This window comes from Chanos chanos, chromosome 2 (genome assembly GCF_902362185.1).
Source record: "Chanos chanos chromosome 2, fChaCha1.1, whole genome shotgun sequence".
Taxonomy (NCBI): domain Eukaryota; kingdom Metazoa; phylum Chordata; class Actinopteri; order Gonorynchiformes; family Chanidae; genus Chanos; species Chanos chanos.
The window spans coordinates 45,086,636-45,109,504 of NC_044496.1; the positions used below are offsets into that span (position 1 = coordinate 45,086,636).

A 22,869-nucleotide genomic window follows, 5' to 3' on the forward strand; every position below is an offset into this window, starting at 1 on the left:
GTATCCTTTACCTTACCCAACACACACACACACACACGCAAACACACATGCACACACAGCTTTTACATCACAGAGTGAAAAGATGTCTTAGTTTTGTTCACTGTTAAAACATGTAACTCGTGGTCAATGGCATATCATTCACAGCTGTGCGACAAGATCTGTTTTCAAAGAGATTAATAATTAACCTCAGTGAGTGCTGCTTAGTTAAATGGAAATCTTTTTTTTTTTTTGTTCGTATATTTTCTAACTACGTTGTGGTCCTGACCCGGTTCTGTCAGATATCCAGTGCTTCACTGTTCAGCCGGTTTTGGAGATTCCACCTCGCCTCAGGAACAAACCAGTCCCTGACCAGATCATTAAGTTAGTCTTTCCTTTCAGTTTCACATTTTTAATGTTTCTGTTTGGATGAAGATCAGTTTAAAACTAATTCCATCAACCGCCCCCCCCCCCCTTTCTCTCCCCGTCTCCCTCTAACAGCTTCTACAAGTCAAACTATGTTCAGCGCTTCCAGTACTCCAGACCTGTGAGAAAAGGCAAGGTTGATCCAGACAATGAGTTTGCTGTAAGTGACTTACACACACAGTTGGGATGATGACTATTTTGACATGTTAATGCACCGTTATAGACGTAAAAAAAAAAAAAAAAAAGAAAGCTGATCAAACAAGTAAAAATGTTCAAAATCAGGTATCCTCTGTTCAAAAGCTCGAAGTATGAAAGAGTCCAAAACGAGACCCCTTGGCTCAGTAAATCAAAAACTGCTTACCCCCCCAAGTGCTGTCCACTCCCAGCACTCCACCACCAGAAAAAGACGGCAACCGGACAGTTTCGTTCGGCAGACGTCTTTTTTTTTTGTGGTTCATCACCTGCTACCTGCTCGATGTGACAAATCTACCTGTGGTGTCATAACATATTAAACCCATTAAACCCATAAAAGAAGTCTTAGTGTGTCCTAGACGTTTACCCTTTCTGTTCTCTCCCTGTTCCCCGCAGTCTATGTGGATTGAGCGTACAACGTTCTACACTGCCTACAAACTGCCAGGAATCCTTCGCTGGTTTGAGGCCACGAGTATGACTCACGTGAGTGTTTGTCCATGACACGAGGAGAACCAGACAGTGCAGTCCAGTCATTCTGATGATCCACCATCATTCATTTGTGTTTTTCCCTTAACGCATACACAATAACACTGAGGTATATAAATGTAAAATTCAGTAACTTGAAGTAACTTAAAAATGCATAAGTTGTCTCATCAGTTATTACTCTTGCTTGCCTGAGAAACTCATTACCCTGAGCTGCGCTGGAGTTTCATCGAGAGAAAAAAAAAATTTCAAACTGAGATGGGAAACAAGATCAGAACATGAGCTTTTAATCAGGGAGTTCTGTCAGTTTGACTCTGACGTTCTAGCTCTTTCTCTCTGTCTCTGTCCTTCAGACCACGGTCAGTCCTCTTGAGAATGCAATAGAGACAATGGGGAACACCAATGAGAAGATCCTCACCATGATTAATCAATACCAGTGTGATGAAAGCCTTCCCATCAACCCCCTCTCTATGTTACTTAACGGCATTGTCGACCCAGCTGTCATGGGTGGCTTTGCCAAGTATGAGAAGGTAAGTGTGTGTGTATGTGTGTGTGTGCGCGTGTGTGTATGCATATATGTCTGTGAATGGAAGAATGTCTGTGTTTATTCATGTTTTGTTTCTGTTCATATTTCCTTTCCAAACTCTCCCTCTTTCTCTCTTCTTCTTGCTCTCTCTATTTCTTTCTCTCTTTCTGTCCAGGCTTTCTTCACAGATGAGTACACTCAGGAACATCCAGATGACAAGGACAAACTTCAGCGCCTCAAAGATCTCATCGCCTGGCAGGTAAACCCAGAACACACACACACACACACTCTTATATATCCTTTCATACATATACCCAGGAGCTGCTGTGTACATGCTAGTATGGGCGGATGAGCAGAGGTCAAGATATTGACCCTTTATCCTCTTTAGATCCCTTTGCTGGGTAGAGGAATTGCTCTCCATGGGAAGAAAGTCACAGATGACCTTCGACCTTTCCATGAGCGCATGGAGGAATGCTTCAAACAGCTGAAAAAGAAAGTGGAGAAAGAATATGGAGTGAGAGAACTGGTAAGGGGAAGTGAGCTCATAAAAGGGATTAACTTGGGTTTTTTTATTGTTGAGTCTAAACTCTGACTGCCACCGTACTGTTTATTTCATTTTTCTCTTTCTTTTTTTTCTTCTCCTCTTTTGTCATCTCTTCTCACTCCTCGTTCCCAGCCGGATATGGATGAGAGGAAGTCCTCTCGTCCTCGCTCTGTCCTTCGTTCCTACCGTCAGTCTATCATATCTATATCCTCATTGGCTGGATCTGAATGTGGAACACCCACAAAGTCACACCCAGAAAGGTAACTACGCCTGCTACACCAAAACCGGATTCTCAACCACCTTCTTTAAACTCCACCTGCAAAGTTCTCACAGCCCCTTAACACCACCACGTACATCATCACGGCACTAAAACCCCATCCAACTACACTCCTCACCTCCACCCAAACATAACCACACACACACGCTGAGCTTCACCATGGAAGATGTCCTCTCACTTCTTAGATATGCACAATTCTTTTCCCCGGTGGCAATTTTTTAAAAAAAATTGACAAAAAGTAATTTAATCAAGAGTAAAAACACTAGAGAAAAATTAAAATGAATTGACTCCAGTGACAAAAAAACAAGAACAACAACAAAAAACAGTTAGTCTTTCTGTCTCTCTCCCTGTTCATGTTTCTCTCTAGCATTTCTCCGGACTCCGGAGGCCCAACCACTCCGACGCTGTGTCGCTCCAGTGGGAGCATGAGCATTGTCGATGAGAGCGGAGCCGAGGTGGAGGTGAAGTTGAGGAAGTCAAAGAGGAGGAAGAAGAGGAGCAGCATGATCTTCATCAGTGAAGAGAAAGAGAGAACCAGCACGCTTGAATGCAAGCGGGTAAGAGAAACAGAGAAAGAATAGATTTTGGGTTTTTTTTACATTCCCTACAGACACATTTTAGATTTAAAATGATCTGCACAGAATTCTGTATTATGAATGTACCTTCATTATATCTAAGGTATATTCTCCTACCTGGAATGAGAATGCTCATTCACACCAACCCTCTAGTTGATAAATTAGAATCAAAATGTAAATTTAAACGTTTCTTACATTTATTTTGCACATGAAACCACTCCGGACATCAAAGTAAAGCAGGCTTTTTATTATTTTGAAAAAATCAAGGTCAGTGCCAAGCTAGACAGAAACGAGTCTTTTCAGCATTCTCTCTGCATCTGCACATGTAACCAGCTCAGTCTGGTTAATCTACAGGGCTATACTGGCAATTTAGCTGGGTCAGACAAAAAACAAGATAACAAGATAACACAGAGTGTTCCATTGTTTGCAGAAATATATCTGCCCCCCCCCCCAAAAAAATGCATGTCATTCTTAAGACCTTTGTATTGTTGATGTGCATTTGTCTTAAAAATGGTTCTCTGTCGCCCTCTAGCTGTCAAAGAAACAAGAGTTCCGCAGTGACACGAACCTCTCAGAGCCAAATGACGAAAGCATCAGTCTGGCAAACATAAACTCCAGATCTCTGCCTACAATTACAGGTACTACACGCAGACACACGCACACACACACACAGATATATGACTGTGCTGTATTATCTTGATATCTCCATGGTAACAATGTCACAGGTTACTTTTATGGACTGTAATCAAAATATCACTCATAACTTACCAGAGACATGCATTCACACACACACACACACACACACACACACACACATACTCCTAACAGCCTGCCTTTCCTCCTCATGCCCTCAGGCCTGGCGTTGACAGTGGCGAATGGAGGAGAGGAGGCGGAGTCTGCCCGTGCCAGGAGAGACAGTAAGAGCATGTCAGTGTGTCTTCCCTCTGACCGTACCACCGATCGCCGCTCCAAAGGAGTCATCAACCTCCTCTTCAAAAGCAAGGTAAGACCTGCAAAATGACCACAGTTACACCTAATTACTACTCATAAAAACTTTTTATATTACATTAGATGTACTCCTATATCATATAAACCAAGACCGTTAAAATACAACGTAAATGTAAATAAATGAGCAAAGATTTCACTGCGTCTTTAAGAAATTATATATATAAAGCAGGCATGCAGAAATTAAATGTTTAAAAAGAATAGATAAAAGAGCTTTAGTTAGATATTTAAAAATGTCTCCAGACTCCAAAACTCTAATGTATTTAATTATCTCTAACTTGTGCGATAGTCCTGAAAAACCTCTATGTAATATTATAGCTCATGTGTTAGGATCTGTATCTGAGAATGCAAAGACAAATCAAGTCACAAAATGACTGAAGAAGCTCATTTGAATATCAAACTGACATTATAAAGAGCTTCTACTGACCTTTGAAAACATAATGATTTAATCTTATTGACTTCGATCTCATTATCATGTTCTGATACCACCTAATGTATTTATTTAAGTGTCACCATAATACAAAGAATTTCAAACATCATCCATTACTAACAGAGCACACACACACACACTTGTATTACATTCCCCTGTATACAAGCATGTGGAGAAACACTTAAATGCTTTTGTGTGTGTGTGTGTGTGTGTGTGTGTGTGTGTGTGTGTTCCAGACAAGCACCAAGTCTGAAGAGAGTAAAGCACCAGCCGAATCCACCACTGACTCCACTCACTTTTAGTCCGCTGGCTTTCTTTACCTTCTGTTTTTTAGATTCTGTTTTTAAACTTCTTCGTAGCATTTAATTTCCTTATCTCTGTTCCGTGCAGCTCCTGCTATTACTGTTTTGTATTTCTGATTTTCAATTTTACAAGAAATGTTCATTTCTGCAATGTTGTATGCTGTTGTACAAACACACAAAGGAGCCTTTTTTTCCAAGTGAAGTTTTGTTGAACATGAAAGTTAGTTTATGAACTCCGGTCCAAAGCATCTGCAGAGTTTAGATTTGAATAAAGTTAAAACATAATGTATGCTTTATTGTGTTTTGTTGTAATGAAATTTATCACTAAATACAGGTTTTAGTAATAAATTGATGTTTCTCAGATACCCTCTTTAAAAATCATCTATTTTTGGAATGGAAATTACATGTAATACATTCTCTAATAAGTGTGGTTAAAGCAAGGGTAAAGGCTTGAAAAGCCAGCTGATGTCCTTCTGAAGACAGTACAAGGTTTGAAAAATGCTTATGTCATGTAGAACAAACAAATACAGGAAGAAACTAGAAATGTCTTTCACAGGCCAATATGTGAGAGCACACTTAAAGAGTGCACTTGTTTTAAAGATAACCCTCATAAATACACAACACTCATTCACATACTTTCCTCAAATAGAAAAATGAATGTTTTCCCTAGAATGTTTTCCTTACCCCTCTACACCATGAGTTCAGAATCCAGTTTAAACTGGTTCATGAGTTTGATAAAAAAGCACCTTCCAAAGACAAGTTAATAAAATTCAGTGGGAGAGAGACAGCTTTTTTGTTAGGGTCGGTGAGGCCTGGTTGACTGAGGACCCAAAAGCAGACTCAGAGGACAGAATATATTTTAGTAGGTGTTTAATGAAGTCTTATCTTCCAAAAAATCCAAAAGACTGAATCACGGTGACGGTACCAGTGGGCAGAGACAAAGGCAGTGGTCAAAAACAGTCAGAGAAGGTCAGACACAGAGAGACAGAAAAAACCAGGCAGAAGTTCCAAAAAACTCAAGGCAAAAACACTATCCAAAAAACAGGCAGAGGTCAAAAAAGTAACACGAGCGATGCAAACAAACACAGGAAACATGAAAATGGCGAGATAATCCGGCAAACTAGTGGGGAAACAGACAGGGCTTAAATGCAGTGGCTGATAAGGTGGCAGCAGGTGAGCGGAAACCAGGCAGGAAACAGTGTAAAACATGGACCGGAGCAACCTGGAACAGACAGATACGACATGCATGACAGGACACAAGGAAAACATGGACTAGGATCTGGAAGAGCAGGGCTGGACCGTGACATTTTTATGCTCTGATTGCTTAATCAGGTTAATTTACTCCCAGTTGGGACATATATGTGCATGAAAAAATTCAGAAATGAACAGTCTGATCATGCATTTCCATATGTCATTTAGTTTGAGAACACTGGTGCATTTTTATCTACCACATGAGAAAAAAAGGATAAACAAATATGTAAGTCCACATTGAAATTTGGACTACTTGAAAATGAATCAGCTTTCATATTTACACTTCATGCTTATACATTTATACTTTATTTATTTAATTTGACATTCTTCTCCTCCACAGTAAAACTGGTTTCATGAGGAGAGTTTACATAGCAAACTTCACTCTCACCACAAATTGTATACACAGAGTACGTGCATCAGAGAATATAAGATATCTTTAAAAAGGTGATTCATTTCTGTTAAACATATAAGGCCCTTGTAATAAATGGTCATATGCAACTCTAGCGATGTTATGAAGGAACTTATCCCCTTTTTCTGCAACACTTAAAGGGTGGCAATTTGTATACCACTCCACTACCTACCTATCTATCTATCTATCTATCTATCTAGATATAGAAATAGATACTGATATAAGAAAACGAAGAAAACCAAAACTACCATTTTTTAAAGAAATGTTTTTAATTATTTTTGAAATTAAAATGAAGCTTCAAACAATACAATAAGACACATACAATATATACATAACAAACACAGATCCACATAAAAATGTCACTACTGACAGATTCACAACAAAAAGTGCCCAAATACACTTAAGAAAGTGCCAAAATACATCAAACAGAAAAAAATTCTTAAAAGCCAAACAGGCATTTTTGTATGACCTTACTGTTTGTGTATTTAATTCCTTTTAACCACTATGTTAAATCCTTTATCTAAAGAGGTCTGTTCCACTCCTGGTCTGTTTTCAGGAGGCCTGAGAGCTCGGTCCCTTCAGTAGAGCTGCATAAGAGAGAGGGCACATCCACATGCTACTGTTAGCGGAAAACATCCTTAAGGTCATAAAGCAAGCAAAAGGAGGGGGGGGGGGGGGGTGTTAAGTGTACATTTACAACTACCAAGAGGGAGTAAATTCTCACTTTATTGCACTCTTAATAAATAACAATCTCTTTGCTACAGATAGTATTACTGCTTCCTGTGAAGGTCTAGTTATACATTTCTGTAAGAGACTAGTTATACAAAGGGGACTGGGAAGTTTTGATAGTAGAAATGTACCTCTGTTTGCATTGGACATCCCCACTATTTCCATCTACACTTGACAGGTTGGGAGCAATTTCTAATGAAAATCGTCTCCTCGGTGGATGGAACCCACCAAAGCATAAACTTTCCCCCTGGTGGCTGAACAATGGCACAAAACACAATGAAATACAGCGGATGAAAAACAGCTTGAAGTTCTCTCCTGACGTTGACTTGTCGAACTGACCATTAAGGGCCAGGTCAAAACTTTTTTCTGTTAAGCAGCTTTAATAGGCCAATATCACGGAGGCATGGTGGGAGACTGGTAACACTTATATGTGTAACTTGGTTATTTTCTTTATCGTGAACTTGGCACTCAACTACCTTCGTGTCAGTACTGCAGTGGCGCTTGACAGTTTCTTTTTATGTAAAAACTCTCACTCTGAGAGAGCAAGAATGAATATCTAACATGTTGTTAGAAGCATTGTTCATAGGTTGGCATCCACATAGTTAATTTAAAGTATCGAATTGTTTCTTGGTATTTGTCATCACTACCACGATTAGCTACGGAAATAACAATTTAAATACGGTCATTAAGCCGCACTTACCTGAGTGGCGAACCGTCAGTGGAGTCCATTTTACCATTTGCAGAGAATACGTTGTGATCGGTCTGATCGTCAGGGACAACCTAATGACATGTAACACATTTTTAGAGTTCTTCAAATGTTTAATTTGATGAAACAGTGCGTATTTGTTGAGCTTTCTTGTACATATTGCCTTGCTATACCGACCTTATTTGTTCGGTCCATCTGATCGTTGTTACTTTGTTAAAATAACACCAGCAACAATATATTTTTGATCACCTAAGCTACACAATCAGTTTAAAATCAGCTTCAGTTTGTGATGAGCTTAGAATTTGTGAAAGTTGTAAGATAATATTTAAATTACTCATATACTAGTTTTTGATTCCTCTTACTTCCGTAGTTGTTCTCTGCACCATACTTCCAGACTGACTTTCACTTTCGTCATAGAACTAGACACATACGCTGAAACGCGGAACAAGTGTTGGTTCCCATGTTTCAGACACGGTGTAAAACGTAAGCTGCACCATTTAGTCGGTGTGATAATATTTAAATGTTTTTTAATTTTGTCGACTATGAATAAAACCATGTTTTTAAGCAAGAATTATTACATACATGTGTGTAATTTTGCATGCGCAGAAATCCTTTGCACCGTTAGATTGAATCCACTGCATGTAAAGTTATCTCTCATTGCATAAGACTTAATCTCCCACATCTATTTGTACACTTGTATTAAAATCTTTATGTTTTTGTTTTTGTTTTGTTTTTTGGTCGTTGGCCTCTGTATTGCGAATTCACACTCTGTGAGTCACCTGTAGAGGGTAGTGTTTGGTTATGTTAAAATGGGCCCAATAAACGCAACAACAAATTAAATATGATGAAAATACAAAATATCAAATAAATAGCAGACTGGTACATACACAAGCAGAATATATAGGCACATTTTGTAACATATAAATGTGGTTGGTAAACATTACCACTATCTTTGTGCATGGACAATTCCTCCTCAACATTTGTAGGGAGATGAAAAACCTTTGAACTCCAAATTGAAGATGCAGTATGCACTGAGTTTGCACTGGGCTTCAGCATCTCTAAACTGACACTTCAGCCTCAGGTATGATCTTCACATTACCTTTATACCACAGTATGGGACTAGACTAGCAGCCCTGTAGCTGTTTGACCCCACAAGGTACTGGGAAAGTGAAAACTACTTTAACAACAGATTAGCACATTCCTCTGTCAGTCAGGTTTATGTTGTTGGTGATACAAAGAAAAATGCAAGAGGATTCATGGACTCGGTGGGCGTAGTTGTGCGACACTCATGTTTTGCATGTCGCTGGGGGTTGTTTTTGTTATATGTCTTGGGGAGATAAATGAGGCCAATGACATATTATCAGTTTTAATTTGAACTTAATTTTTTAGGTGACATTATTACTCATTCATTTCCTTTATTTACTTCACTTCATCAACACATTAAACGGCTATTAAATTATAACGACCTTAACCTTGTCTGTCTAGTTGGCAATTTAGATTCCCCAAACATCCAGAAAGCAGCTTTATACCTGAATCATGAAGATGATTATCCTGTACTTCTAGCTGACCCAGCATGAAAGGATCATGTTCTGCATATTGAACTGTATGTCTGTATATCTGAAGGTAGGAGCCATAGTGCCTAAATCAATGCCTCCCTCTCAGAGACAGATCTTCCTCATAGTATGTCAGGTGACCTCAGACAGCTAATTTATCTAATCTCAATAGTACTGTCTGGCCATACTCTGCTTTATCTCTGTTTGATCTTTGTTACTTCTGCTCTTTCATTTTTAAGACCTTGATGCCTTCATTTGACTGATTCTTGTGGCTTGAGACTGATCACTGATCCTTCTGTTGGAGTGCACCTCCTGTGTATCACTGAACCCTGGCATCTCTGTGATCTGATTGGCTACTGCTGTTTGAGTGTTTATCCAGAGGAGAGCTGAGGAGAGAAAATTACCTTTGAATAGGTTTTCCAGCAGCACATTCACTGATGTCAGCTTGGTGACATTACACAATTTTTTTCTATTCCTATGAAAACTTTGTGAAAACCAAAGGACAATCAAAAATAAAAACAAATCTGACAACACCGCAGGGCCCTGTTTCAGAAAGCGGGTTTAATGAAAACTCAGAGTTAGTTAACTCAGGGTAAGTAGTAAACCTACTAATACAAGAGCACTGTGGCTTCATTCTCTTAGCAAAACAAAGCCATAGGGCTCTTCTGTTAGGTTTACTACTTACTCTGAGTTAACTAACTTTGAGTTTTCACTAAACCCACTTTCTGAAACAGGGCCCAGGTGATCTCCTCTGCTAAGGAAATTATAATGGACAAATTTGGAAAAGCTAAAACTTTGGTCTCTTTGAAATTTGAAATCTCTCAAATGAAGAGCTGTGATTGCATCTATTTCTTGATGAGCACTCCCCCCTGCCCAGTCTAGAGTGAATGTAAAAAATTTTATCAGTGCCAACGATGCCTTTGGCGAGCATCGTTTTGATATACCTCTGTCATCCTGGGATGTTTTTTAAAGATGTCACTTGTAGTCAGCAGAAATAAGATAGCAGAAATAAAATTGGTCTGTATTATTCAAATTTTATTGACTTGATGTTCCAAAGAAATGAGCACCCTCCCTCTCTCCTTCTCTCCTTCTCTCTCTCTCTCTCTCATACACACACACACACACACACACACATATGCACACTACAGGTGTACAGAGTTGTTATCATCTGTATCTGTATCTGTATCTGTATCTGTATCAGTTCAACCAACAAAATTAGGATAGTAGACCGCGTGGTTTATGCCAGAAGTCATGTTAAATTGGGCAAATGTTGTATTTTCTAACCTAACATTCAATGGCAACGCAATTTTTGTGCCTTCAAAGCATCAAACTGATATAATATTGGCATGTCATTAATTATGAAATATATTTCCACATCCCCATGCTGTACTTTTCATCTCTCACTCTCTCTTTTTTTAATTTTTAATTTTACCTAAATTATATGAGCTGGCTGAACCCCACCACCACCTCCCCCTCTTTGAACTGGGGACACTGAACAGTCAGAAACTGAAAAAAAATGTTTTATAAATCGAAAGATTCTATTTGGCATCGGAAATAGAGACTGTTTACAGTATAGTTGTATAGAAAAATATCCTTCAGTTGAAGGGAGTAATCCAGATTCTTGATGTGCTAACGTTACTGCAGTCCGCTATAGGGAAACATGAATTACTATTTTACAACAGTAATTTGCACTGATCCGGATGGGGGCGATAGTGAAAACCCCCCCCCCCCCCCCCCCCCCCCCGAATATTAGCGAGCAACCTCGGGTAGAAGAAATATCTCTTTCCATCGCATTATTCGCATTATTTCTCGAATAATGTATTCGGATTCGGGTACACCCTAATGAGCACACATATGTTGAGTGCACAAATAGGGTGCAGTTTAATGTCTAGCTAATAATAAATGGCCCTGACCATTACCTCTAACTTTACCTCTTTCCACTGTCTGTTGGCATACTGTTTTAACCTGGCATACTGTTTTAACAGAATTAAAACTATAATTGATCAAGATAGGTAGTTCACATACTTTAATGAATTCAAAATGAATTCAAATACTGTTCACAGTATCTTTCTGTCCTCATTGCTGGACTTACCGAATTTAACTTCAAATTACTGGTAGATTCATTAATATGTGCCAACGGCTGAACATTCAACTTATGTGTTTTGTTCTTGAATTAATATGAATTCAAAACTGAAAAATACTGGAGTGATTTGTAATAAACTACTTAAAGAAATACCTAAATAAATAAGTAAATAAATTACATTCAGCTTTTTTCCCACTGTGCTCGAAATTGTAGTGATATATTTGTAAAACTGCTTTCCTTTTTGTACTGATATAGTGTAAAGCAGTTACAGACGGTGTAAGCAAAACTGGGTAGACACGCTAAGAAGATTTCAGCAGACAAAATGTAAATGAATATCTATTGTTTCCACATTGTCCAGGCAGTTCAGAGTTTGTTAAAAAAAAAAATACAGAGCACATCCCGTGTGACAGAAACCACAGAGATATCACACAGAATTTTCCTAGTCAATAAAAGACAGTTGACTGTAGATGTTGTGTGTCACTGAGAAACATGCAGACCCATCTTCTAGTAGGTGAACAACAGTGGCAGGAACTGAATGCAGCTGAATGCATACATAATCCCATTGTGATTGGTAACAGGCCAGAGCACTGTAGGCACGACTATGTTAATGTCCTCAACACAGAAAATAAATGTGTGTACGTGAGTGACAGAGAGAGAGAGAGGGAGACAGAGAGAGCGAGAGAGAATTCATTGTCAAGGGTCAGAATCAAGGGTCCTCATGGTGGTTTTAGGTATCCATCTTCATTCCACTGGTCCTGGGAAACCTGAAAAAAAAAAAAATTATATATATATATATTATACACACACACACACACACACACACACACACACATAAATATGTATGTGTATATATACTGAATATGTGTGTGTGCACTAGATACAATGATAAAACTACTGCTAGACTCTGTAGACAGAGAGCTATATATATATATATATATAGAGAGAGAGAGAGAGAGAGAGAGAGAGATAGATATAGATATAGATATAGATATAGATATAGATATAGATATAGATATACACACACACATATACGTGTGTGTGTGTGTGTGTGTGTGTGTGTGCACTTACCTGATGTGTGGTAAGTTTGCTGAACAAATCCTCATACAGTTGTCTCCACCTGTCTACTTCTGCCTGGAGGTCTGCCATCACGTCATTGTCCCATGAGGGCAGTCTGCACACAGAGAAAGAAGAGACGGATCAGTTACCTACTGCGCTTGTGCAAATAAGGATGCAGTAGAGTAGAATAGCATAGTATAGAAGAGAATAGAATGTGGAGAGCATCCACTAACGCGCTGTGCTGTTGTATGGGGCTGTCCTCTGTGGTTGGTGTTTCAGTGCTTGAATTCTTCCTCAGTTCAGTCAGTTCTCCCTGCAGCCTGTGCACCTGTAGCGTAAGAGCTTCCTTCTCATCTGACAGACAGTCTTTAAACCTGCCCACACACAGCCAAATTACATATCACACCAGTGAAAGTTACCAAAGTTTCAGGCATTATAAATTACCACATGATGAACTTTTGTGTACTTCTCAGTATTTCTGTATATCTGCTAAGTGTTGCTAAACTGTGTTTGGAAAAGCAATGAATGACACACTGAAATATTATTTTGCTCTATGCAGGTGTCTCCTCTGCCCTTCATAGACTGGTATTATTACTACAGCCTATCGGTGAGGTAATATATGTAGGGTCAATAAGGGGCTAGGGTAGGCAGCACAAATGTGCCATTGACAGAGTCAGAAATAAGCCTTTGCATAGCTATATGTGCCTGTTTGAACATTTATTGGGCTTTTTACACATATGTATGTGTGCAGAGTGATGCATTTGTACCTTTTGACACAGCACATCCAAATCCTCTGCTGTTCACACAGCCACTCAAACTGCTCAGCCATCTCCCTCAGTTTCTGCAGGCTTCCAGAGTTCTCACGCCGCAGGCGCTGGACAGTACGCTCATGCATGCCACGTAGCTCCTCTAGTTCTTGTGTAACAGCATCATAACTGTTCTGTAGCTTCATCAGCTCACAGTTCTTACTGTCCAATCAGACACAAGAGTATACGCCTCATTCAAAAGTAACAGGGTGCTGCTTACGATCAATTCAGAGACATTTTTGACATTTTAATTTTTTATATATATATATAAAATGGAGGCTCTTTACAACAGTCATTTGCGGTCATGCATTAATAATGTACCGATGTATCAAAAACATACTCATGAAAGAACATACAGCCTGCTGTTTTAAGATCTGCTGATTTTATATAACAAACGTAAATCTCTGTGGTTAATATTTGAGGGTTTAACATTCATTCAGATAACGGTTGGATGTGTTTTAAACCAGCACCAAACAGACAGTAGTTTAAGGAGATAAAAAAAAGTTTGTGGAGTTTTTTTTGTGGCCTTTTTTTTCAGGCAGTACATTAACTCATACCTGTGGACCCACTACAGATGGACCTTCAGACAATTGTTATAACCGTATTGAGGGAGCAAACACACAGATACAGCTGCACACTCCTCCAGTATCTTACACATTATTCTTGGGTCCTTTCAAATTTTGTGTTTCTTTTTGCTTAGGAAATATATACCGTACCTCTGGGTTTCATAACAACAGACATTGACAGATTCATGGCTCTACTCAGTGTCCCAATTTCACTTCTGCTGTTTAGCTGTACGTTGTTTATTATCCATACCTCTGTAACTGTTGCTCTAGATTTTCTTTGTCCTGGTCTTTATGCTGGGCCTCCTTATGGAGCTGTGTCTCCAGTTCCTCTACGAGCTTGGCTCTGCGTTGGGCCTCCTCGCAGAGCTGCATCTCCAGACTCTCTAACTGCTTTGCATTTCTGTGAGCCTCTGCGCAGAGCTCTGCCTCCAGGCTCTCTATTTGTTGAGTTCTGCACTGGGTCTCCTCGCGAAGGTGCGCCTCCAGGCTCTCTATGTGCTGGGCTTTGTATTGGACCTCTTGATGCAGCTCATCCACCAGGCCCACCAGCTGCACTTCTGAGTCCTGCAGTAACTGTAGGTCACTGCTCACCTGCTCCAGGTGCAGACCCAACAGTACAGCATCTTTGGAGCTGCCTTCTGCCACAGAAACCATACGCTGCTGCAGGAGCTTCACCATGCCCTGACCAAGCATCACAAATTAATACACAGTGACTTAGAAAAAACACCCTTAAAACAACACTGTACCACTGCCCCTCCGAACACTTCTGTATTATCATCCTTCTAAACTTACAACTCAATACTACTCATCTGAACTCTTAACTCAAAGCAGCACTGTACTCCCAAACTCCGCAGTACATACTTTAGAATCAGTGAAAATGCAGCACACCCGGGCATGGAGTGCAGAGTGCATTTCTGATGTGAATGTAGAACAAACAGAGCCCGCAATACAGGACCCAAATATTTGTATATTGATACATTTAGTCTACAGGGAATTTGGTTTATCATCTAAGTAGGGAAACATTGTTAGATTGGACTTTCATGGTGTCTGATGTTTATTGAATGTTCACTGCACAGACTGCATACATACAGATGCTATGTATCAATATGTACTGATATTCAGAGCTGTTGACATTAAGAGCTGCATGACTGCAATGTAAATGTGAGGACCCAGTGACGTACAAAAATTCACAGAGTGAAGAAGAATGCAAAATTTGTAGAGATCTTACTAACATGAGACCACAGATCAAAACCATTCATGAACAAAATCCAGCACTGTATTGTACCAAATTAACAGTTGCGTAACCTTTTAAATGACTTTGGCTAAAGTAAGTGAAACCTAAGTAAGCCCTGTTACTGAGTAGATATGTGTGTACATAACATTTCAAAAGGAAAACAGCTTATCAAAATGAATGCCTGTCATAACTGTTGGCATTTATCTCCCAAATCCTCATAGGCAACAAGTTCAAACATGGGGGCAGCTGGATGGAAGTTCATGCTGTTTTTAAAGAGTCGTTTTCCTCCGGCTCTCGCAAATGCAGGCAAACAGCACCAGTACAACTCCCTAAAACTCAAACATGCCAGTTTTCTCTAATGACACATAGTTTTGTATTCTTTTGAGAAGGCTGAAATTGAGCTTTTAGGCCAAACAGTTGAGGAGGGGCATACCCCACATGTAGTATGACATTCTAGGAATTCATTCATGAAAACATGTTTTGATTGCAGTGGTGAGAAAGTACAGTGTCAGTAGTTTAACAGAACTGCGTCGTACTAAAATGTTGTCCTGAGAATGTGTGCACAGATGCTTTTTTTCTTTCTGCTTGGGTCCACCCAGAAGCATGTTTGTGAATATTCACTCCATACAGGGCTGTACTTGCTGGTTAAAGAAGGAGAGAGAATCAGTACCTGTTCATGTTTAAGGCGGTTGAGGACTTGGTCATACTCCTCCGTCAGCTCGACATAAATCCGTTCTTTCTGACAGAGCTGCAGAGAGAGAGCCTCCAGGTCATTCTGAAGGGCTCTTTCTCTCTCTCGGGCCACCAAACACTCCCTCTCTAGTGCAGCTGGAAAACAGAAAACCATGCTTCTGTTGCCACAGCCCTCTAACACAACAGTACAGTGTGTCTGTGCAAGTTACGGTGTAACGCAACAGGGATAAACCAGCTTTTACAGAATCAGTAAAAGACTTGTTTAAACAGCGCTTTTATTGTCATGTGTCTCTGCTACAGCATTTGATATTGTTAAAATTTAACAACTTTAATGAACTTTGGTCGTAGACCACACCTGCACACATTGCATGAGAATATCCAGAAGCAAAAATTGCAAACCAAAAAAACAAATTACTATAAATCTTTTGACTTCATGTAATTCTGCTGGAATCTGACTGACTGATCTGGCATGAGCCAATTGGCCTTATCTGAAGTTTTATAAGCCAGATTACCTTTCTCATGGGATAGACGGTGGCACTTGGCTGTGAGGTACTGGATCTGACTGAAGTCTTCAGCTCTGTGAGTACCGAAAAACCTCCTCATCCCCAAGTCCTCCTCTCCTTTTCCTCCTCTTCTCTCCTACCCCTCTTTCCTCCCCTTCTTCTCCTCTCAGCTCCCCTGTTATCTTCTGCTCGTTAGTTTCGTCTTTTCCTTCACCCCTGCTCATTTGATCTTGGGCTCTTTTTTTTTTCCAGCTCCTCCTTTTCTCCTCTTCTCCTCTCCCTGTCCCACCTGCGATGTGTTTTCCTGTTGTACTGCCTAGGGCAAAAGGCAGACTGGTGATTTACTGATAGCTGTAGGCTGTGAAACACCCACACAAAACTTGCAAACCAATGCACATGCACGCATTCAACAGCTCATAGTCACTACAAACACACGATTATTGTTCAGCATCAAAGGATGAATTGATTGGACATCACCTGTGAACACACATACACAAACCCTCAAAAAGATGGAGTGTTTTATATAGATCTTATCAGTCTATTAGAGCAGTGGATTCTACAGCAGAAGTCATTCTATAGCAGTCTTATCTCTCTTGAACAAATCAGTTAGAGTATTTTCCTCAGGGGCTGCAATGCAAACGAATTTCAATAAAAACTTAGAACAAGTCGTAGCTGGTAGTTGAGGCCCCAATGCTAAAAAAAATTCAAGACACTCCCTGATTCCACAGTGTCAGTGACTCCAGTAGAATGTACTTTGCATCAGTTCCATCGCCCACTGAAGCCTTGACATTTACAAAATCATTAGTGTTTTCAGTGGTAATAACACAGAATAATTGTGGTTAACCATGATCAGGTTGGTAGATCAAAATATAATCAAATTGCTTGAATTTAACATGTGGATGATTTTGAAATTGGGCCACAGTGTTTTATGTTGTCTGCATGTATATGGCCAGCTTTCAAACTATGGTTCCTAGACATAAACAGAACTTGTTCTCTTAAAGTCCTTCCAGGGTGAAATGAATGGTGGCTCTGAAATCCCGATGTTATTGATCTATTTCTTTCTGTCACAGTTTTACAAGCTTCTTAAGCATGTACGAAGGTCATTGACCAAGAGAGTAAGCACCCAGATGAGTGTTAGCATTCTAAACAGCTTTACTTGGTCTGATGCTATATAAACACGGCTGACCTAAGGATTTAAAGTCCGGGAGATTAGCAACAATCTGCTGTTGTGATATTAAGGGTTTTTTTTCTGCTATTTTTCATTTGTTTGATTTTTTAATCGCTGAAAGCTGATTCAGGGCAGCATGTGGTATTTCTCATATGTTCACTTTGTTACAGAAACACTATTTCACAGAGAGAAGAATCGCTTCAGTCCACTGTTCATGTGTGATTTTTCCAACCAGCAGAGGGAGACACAAACCAAAGTTAAAGTTCAGGACAATCATGGCACTTGCTGAAGAGGAAAAAGACATTTTGATCATCATTGCTGCATAATTTTTTAACATCATAAACATGATGAACGCAATGCCTACCTTCTGGGTGTTTGAGACATGTATTTCTGCACTTATGTATGTTTATACTCATACATGCTGAACAATCGAATGTCTAAGAGTATCATAGATAATGTGGTTATTTATTTGTTTTGCTGTTGTAACCCCTTTTAGTTCCCAACTGACTCGTTACCAGTTCCCTTTGTATTTCTACCAAGTATTCCCCAGCACTAACACAATCCCCATGCTGACTGGGGAAGACGTAGGCCATCATATGTCTCCTCCACAACGTGTGGAGACACTGATTCATTTTCCATTTCTATTGATCAGACTGCAGAGGACTTCTACAGGAAGCTGTAACGTTTGCAGAGGTTCACACTAAGGACCCCAGATCTGCCTACCACTTATCCGACGCCCTGACCAAACGGGAGTCATGACGGGGGGGGGGGGGGGTATGAACGTGGGTATCCGCAGTGGTTGTGTTTTCCGCTACATCACCCATGTTTCCTTTCCCTTATTTACTATATGAAGATATTTTCATTTTCTGTCACGCTTTTCATTTGAGACTATAAATATTCCTCAAACTAATACATAATCGGTTCAAATCCTGATGAAGGCAGCATACCACACATTGGTTTAATGTTTATAAAAAAATAAAAGACCATACGGGTGATAATTTGTTCAAAAATGGCATTTATTTAAAAAAAAGATCACCTTCAGCACATACAGTTATAGATATAAAACAGAACATCCACAGAAAAGCATCCCATTAAATGAATGCCTAAGTTAACTACAAGCTTTGTTAATATGCACATCTTCATGTTCACTGACTTCGAAGTTGGAGGCCAGACAATACTCCTTAAATGGTGAGTTTCAGATTTGAGGATGTGTCCTGTATATCCTTATAGCTAAGTTCATGCAGCTATGAATGGCATATCTCTTACTCCTCTTTCATAGTCTTCACATGAACTTCATGAATCTTCTGTCATCGGTGCAATACTAGTAAGTATCTCTGAACTAATAAAGATGAGCCCTAATGACTTTTCGTGGCTACATGAAGACCTAAGCGTTAATCCAGAACCTTTGGTGGGTTCAACTGATTTGACGTTAGGTCACACATTATAACAGACAAGTTTATGTGCCCAGAAAACTGAGGAACAGGAAAAAATGCTTTTAAGAGGTTGATGGAGGAAAGAAAGAAAGAAAGAAAGAAAGAAAGAAAGAAAGAAAGAAAGGTGCTGAAGCTGTACAAACACAGATAAATTCTGTAAAGTAAAATCAATCAAATAAAGCATCTGTGGAAAAAAAAAATCTCTAAAAACAAAAGAGGGAAAAAAGAATAAATAAACAAAAACCAGAGAACATGAAAGAACAGAACTCACTATCGGATTTTTTTTTTTCAGTGCGTATGCAAACTCAGAAAGGTTCTGACACATTTGTGTGTCTTTCACTTCCAGAGAAGTGCAGATGATGTAAAAAAAAAAAAAGAAAAGAAAAAAAAAGAAGAAGAGAGACTAAGGCGACTAGGAACTAGGCCAAAACCAGACACTGTAGATCACCGAAGCAGCACTTCCGAAAACAAGCGTACCATAGCACACTGGGGAGCCAGCAGGCAGGCAAAACGTCAGCTGTGCCGTAGTAAAAACAATCCCTAAAAATATCAAATGCCTGAAACTTCTCTTAAAATAAAAGAAAAACAATAAACTTCATGAAATCATCAAATTTCATTGAAAGAAAGGACATTTAGAACAATTGGATCATTGTGTTATTACTTGCTGTCTGCAGCCAAGAGAATGGTGTACTGTCTGACATGATAAGGTTTGAGAAGTGTGCAAAAGGTAGAAGTAGTTGAGAAACGATGGCTAGAGAACACCAGCATTAATCCATCGACGTAGCAGAGAGGCAGAGCTTCCACCAGTATACGGTTTTCAGCGGAGGTTCGTGGAGTGAATGCGTGACCTCTCACAGACCTATTTGCGTATGCAAATATAGGACACATTACAAAGTACAGAACCTGCAATGATTTTCTACAGCGACGAGCTAAGATCTTCCATCCTGGGAGGGTGAACGTATACAGTGTGTTCGACATTGATAAATGAAATCTGTATATAAAATAATATGGAGCATACCTATGTCTTCCGATATCAGCATTTCAGGATCATAGATGCTGATTTTCTAAATGTGTCCTCAAACACAATATTAAAGCCAGTTTGTAATATTCTCATTTATGTCTTACTGTAGGAGAGAAAGCACTGTTTTACTCTACTCAACAGCCAATTAGTCATATGGAGCGATTCAGCAATGACTGCATGCTTCTTATACAGCCAGCAGTGAGAAAGTGGGAGACCAGAGATAATTTGATTCATTTTTATCTGCTTTTGCTCATTACGCTACAGTGCAAACTCATTTTGAGTTACAGAGAACCCCCTCTGAAGCTGAAGCCACATACTGTTGTGACCAGAATAGCATTTTTCTTAGGGTTTGTCAATCCATTATGTCCACTGTGAGTGTTAAGAGTACTCTCATGTAACAGTGCAAAAGCCTAATCTTGACTGTGTTCCACCTGAACACACAGAAAGCTTAAAAATGAAATGAAAACGATAGAGCAAAATATTGAACATAAATAAATTAAAAAATAGACTTTCGTATAAGAGTCCTTCTGAAGTCAGTTTGACACTTTTCATGACAGTTAAACAGATTATTGCACCGATTTTCTGCGACTATGGATGGGCGGTCTTATAAATAACACCAACGACAACAATAATAATAGTAACAATAACAATAGTCATAGTAATGATGCAAGTAATAAAAACAGTTCAGATGCAAGCTGAGCCACTCCCGTTTACCACTGCTGCCAACTGAAGTCGTCGTTTGAGCCAAAGACCACAAAGAATCCCAAAATGGTGGCAAATATGACAACATTTCCTGTTAGGACAAGTGCACAGGCCCCCCACTGGATCTGTGGAGAAAAAACATTAATTATTCAGTTAACAAATGTCACCAAAATACAACAGCTTTTTTGTGGCTATCAGCACTGTGGCAGGGAAAAAAAAATACTGACTAATACACACAGTCATTCTTCAAAACAATTAGCCTCAGTTCTTCAGAATTAGTTCCTCAGCTTAAATTGGACAAAAGCTGCAGCATAAAATGCCAGAGTGTAAATCATGATATATTTACCACGCTTGCACGGGCAAAGATGATAGGCAGGCCAAAGGCTGACACCACAATTCCAGTGGTAAGGAATATCGCCAATTCTTTACAGGCATTACTAGCCGAGTCTGTGTCATCCACCACCCGCCGCGAGATGCAATACGGGATGGGACACAGGATGTAGAAAAACAGTAAGAACAGAGGCCAGTATTCACTGCAGAGAGACAAGGAACACAATAAGAGTCAGGGCTCATGAAACCTAATTAACCACTAATTCATCTGAGAGCAAAAGAGGAGCAAAAATACGTCTTTAATGAATCAAGGGATTAGCAATACTGTTAAAAGTATATCAGACATGGTCATGTTTCTAATAAAGACTAGCTAAAGTCTGCTAAACGCTGATTGTTCAGATACACACACTGCAGTCAGATCACACAGTCCAGACATAGCAATAGACAAGATGAACCAGCAGCTAAACATATGTTCCCCACCTAGACTTGGCCTAATACTGACTTAGGTTATTTTGGGGAAAAATCGTTTGATGAAGATGATCTGAAAGGAAGCTTTCCAGCACTGAAACACTAATCACCCCTGTACAAGTTAAAGGTGCATAGTCTGCTATGACTATACAAGTATCCATATCAACCATTTCTTTCCCTGACCTCAGATATGTGTTATATAACGTGGTACTTACTTATAGACTGGCAAAGCACAGCCCAACATCAGAAACATAAGGCCAATGGCTCCTCCAAAGGAAAGGCTAATCAGAGCTGAGAAATACACATTAAACACAATTAGTCTGAGATGTAATTACAGAAGTACACATTTAAGTTAACTCTCAATTTTCAGACTGTGGCTCTGTTCTCTTTGTTGCAACATCCTACAAAAACCTGGATGGGTTTACCAAACACTCGTCTAAGCTGGTTCTACCAAAAGCAGTGGAGCTTTGAATGGGCTACAAGCCCTGCATATGAAGAGAAGAAAGAAAATCAATGAAAGTGAACAAATCTCTCAATTTTGTGTTGTGCAACGTGGAACAGTGGGCGATCAACTTTCAAAAAGGCACAGATCCTCTGAGTTCAGAGGAGGGTTAACTTATGTGCCAGCGATGTAAACTGTGCTGAACTGATCGGTTTTGCTGGAGAGGTTCACTAAGAGCCTGAACCTCGTGATCGATCAGATGATTCGTTGCGACGGGATTATCTGAATTTAGAGGTTTCTTTCACTTTACCGCACATACAGAAGCCAACGTTATAACAACACGTGATTAAGACCACAGTGTAGATGAAGCAATATTGTATCGCTAGTTATATCACTGATGTTTTTCAATTAGTATGAATAAACCGCAGTGAATCACTACCATTAGCTGTCACAATAACATCAAAGTTGATGACGTCTCCCAAATGATATTTCTCGTACTGCCGTCAAGGTAACGCTCTCATCCTCCTGTGGACTGCTTAAATGGATATAATACACCCACTGCTTGGCAGGCAGGCTAATCTGGCTTTATTGTCGGGACAACAACCCAGCAAGTATCAACAAACCACTTTAACACACGACAGACACTGTCCACTATTCTGTATCTAAGTCGTTAGAATCGGCGAGCATGCAACCGATGGCCCGTTAATCATTAGACATTAGTGCACAGTGGGTTTTGACTTTTAATGCTAAGCATGAATAATCAAGGGGCTTAGCTGGGACATCTGCGAGTTGGCCTATCTTGCACACAATGTTAGCGTTCCAAAATAGCCCGTTAGCTAAAACATACATCGCATCAGTCACTATCAGTATGCAGAGCGCGCAATGTATGCTTTATGTAAATGTACATTTTTGTATTTTAAAAAGACAGTAAAATAAATGATTGCCTCACCTTTTATACCAGCCATGGCATAAATCTGTTT

The 22,869-nt window shown here is 39.6% G+C and overlaps 2 protein-coding genes across 2 annotated transcripts in view; one reads left to right on the forward strand and one right to left on the reverse strand.

Moving 5' to 3' along the window:
- dock2 (dedicator of cytokinesis 2) overlaps positions 1 to 4,736 on the forward strand; it is a 68,881-nt gene extending 64,145 nt beyond the window's left edge. Inside the window, 11 exon segments of the mRNA XM_030764773.1 lie at positions 279 to 360; positions 478 to 562; positions 991 to 1,077; positions 1,431 to 1,607; positions 1,779 to 1,862; positions 1,992 to 2,129; positions 2,280 to 2,415; positions 2,812 to 2,981; positions 3,532 to 3,637; positions 3,854 to 4,002; positions 4,671 to 4,736. Coding sequence (XP_030620633.1) covers positions 279 to 360; positions 478 to 562; positions 991 to 1,077; positions 1,431 to 1,607; positions 1,779 to 1,862; positions 1,992 to 2,129; positions 2,280 to 2,415; positions 2,812 to 2,981; positions 3,532 to 3,637; positions 3,854 to 4,002; positions 4,671 to 4,736 — 1,280 coding nt within the window.
- Positions 4,737 to 19,231: 14,495 nt separating this feature from the next.
- leprotl1 (leptin receptor overlapping transcript like 1) lies at positions 19,232 to 22,854 on the reverse strand. The gene is made up of 4 exons (XM_030765838.1): positions 22,839 to 22,854; positions 21,663 to 21,738; positions 20,996 to 21,182; positions 19,232 to 20,774 (listed from the first exon to the last, which is right to left on the reverse strand). The coding sequence occupies exons 1-4, from the start codon at positions 22,852 to 22,854 to the stop codon at positions 20,658 to 20,660; spliced, it is 396 nt and encodes a 131-aa protein (XP_030621698.1). The 3' UTR covers positions 19,232 to 20,657.
- Between the last annotated feature and the right edge of the window lie 15 nt (positions 22,855 to 22,869).

What these genes read in the sequence shown, in the direction of transcription:
- leprotl1 (XM_030765838.1), bottom strand. An exon ending in TGTGCTTTGCCAGTCTATAA is followed by an intron (nt 21,183 to 21,662) that starts GTAAGTACCACG and finishes GTCTCTCTGCAG; the next exon opens with TGAATACTGGCCTCTGTTCT. An exon ending in TCTTTGCCCGTGCAAGCGTG is followed by an intron (nt 20,775 to 20,995) that starts GTAAATATATCA and finishes TTTTCTCCACAG; the next exon opens with ATCCAGTGGGGGGCCTGTGC.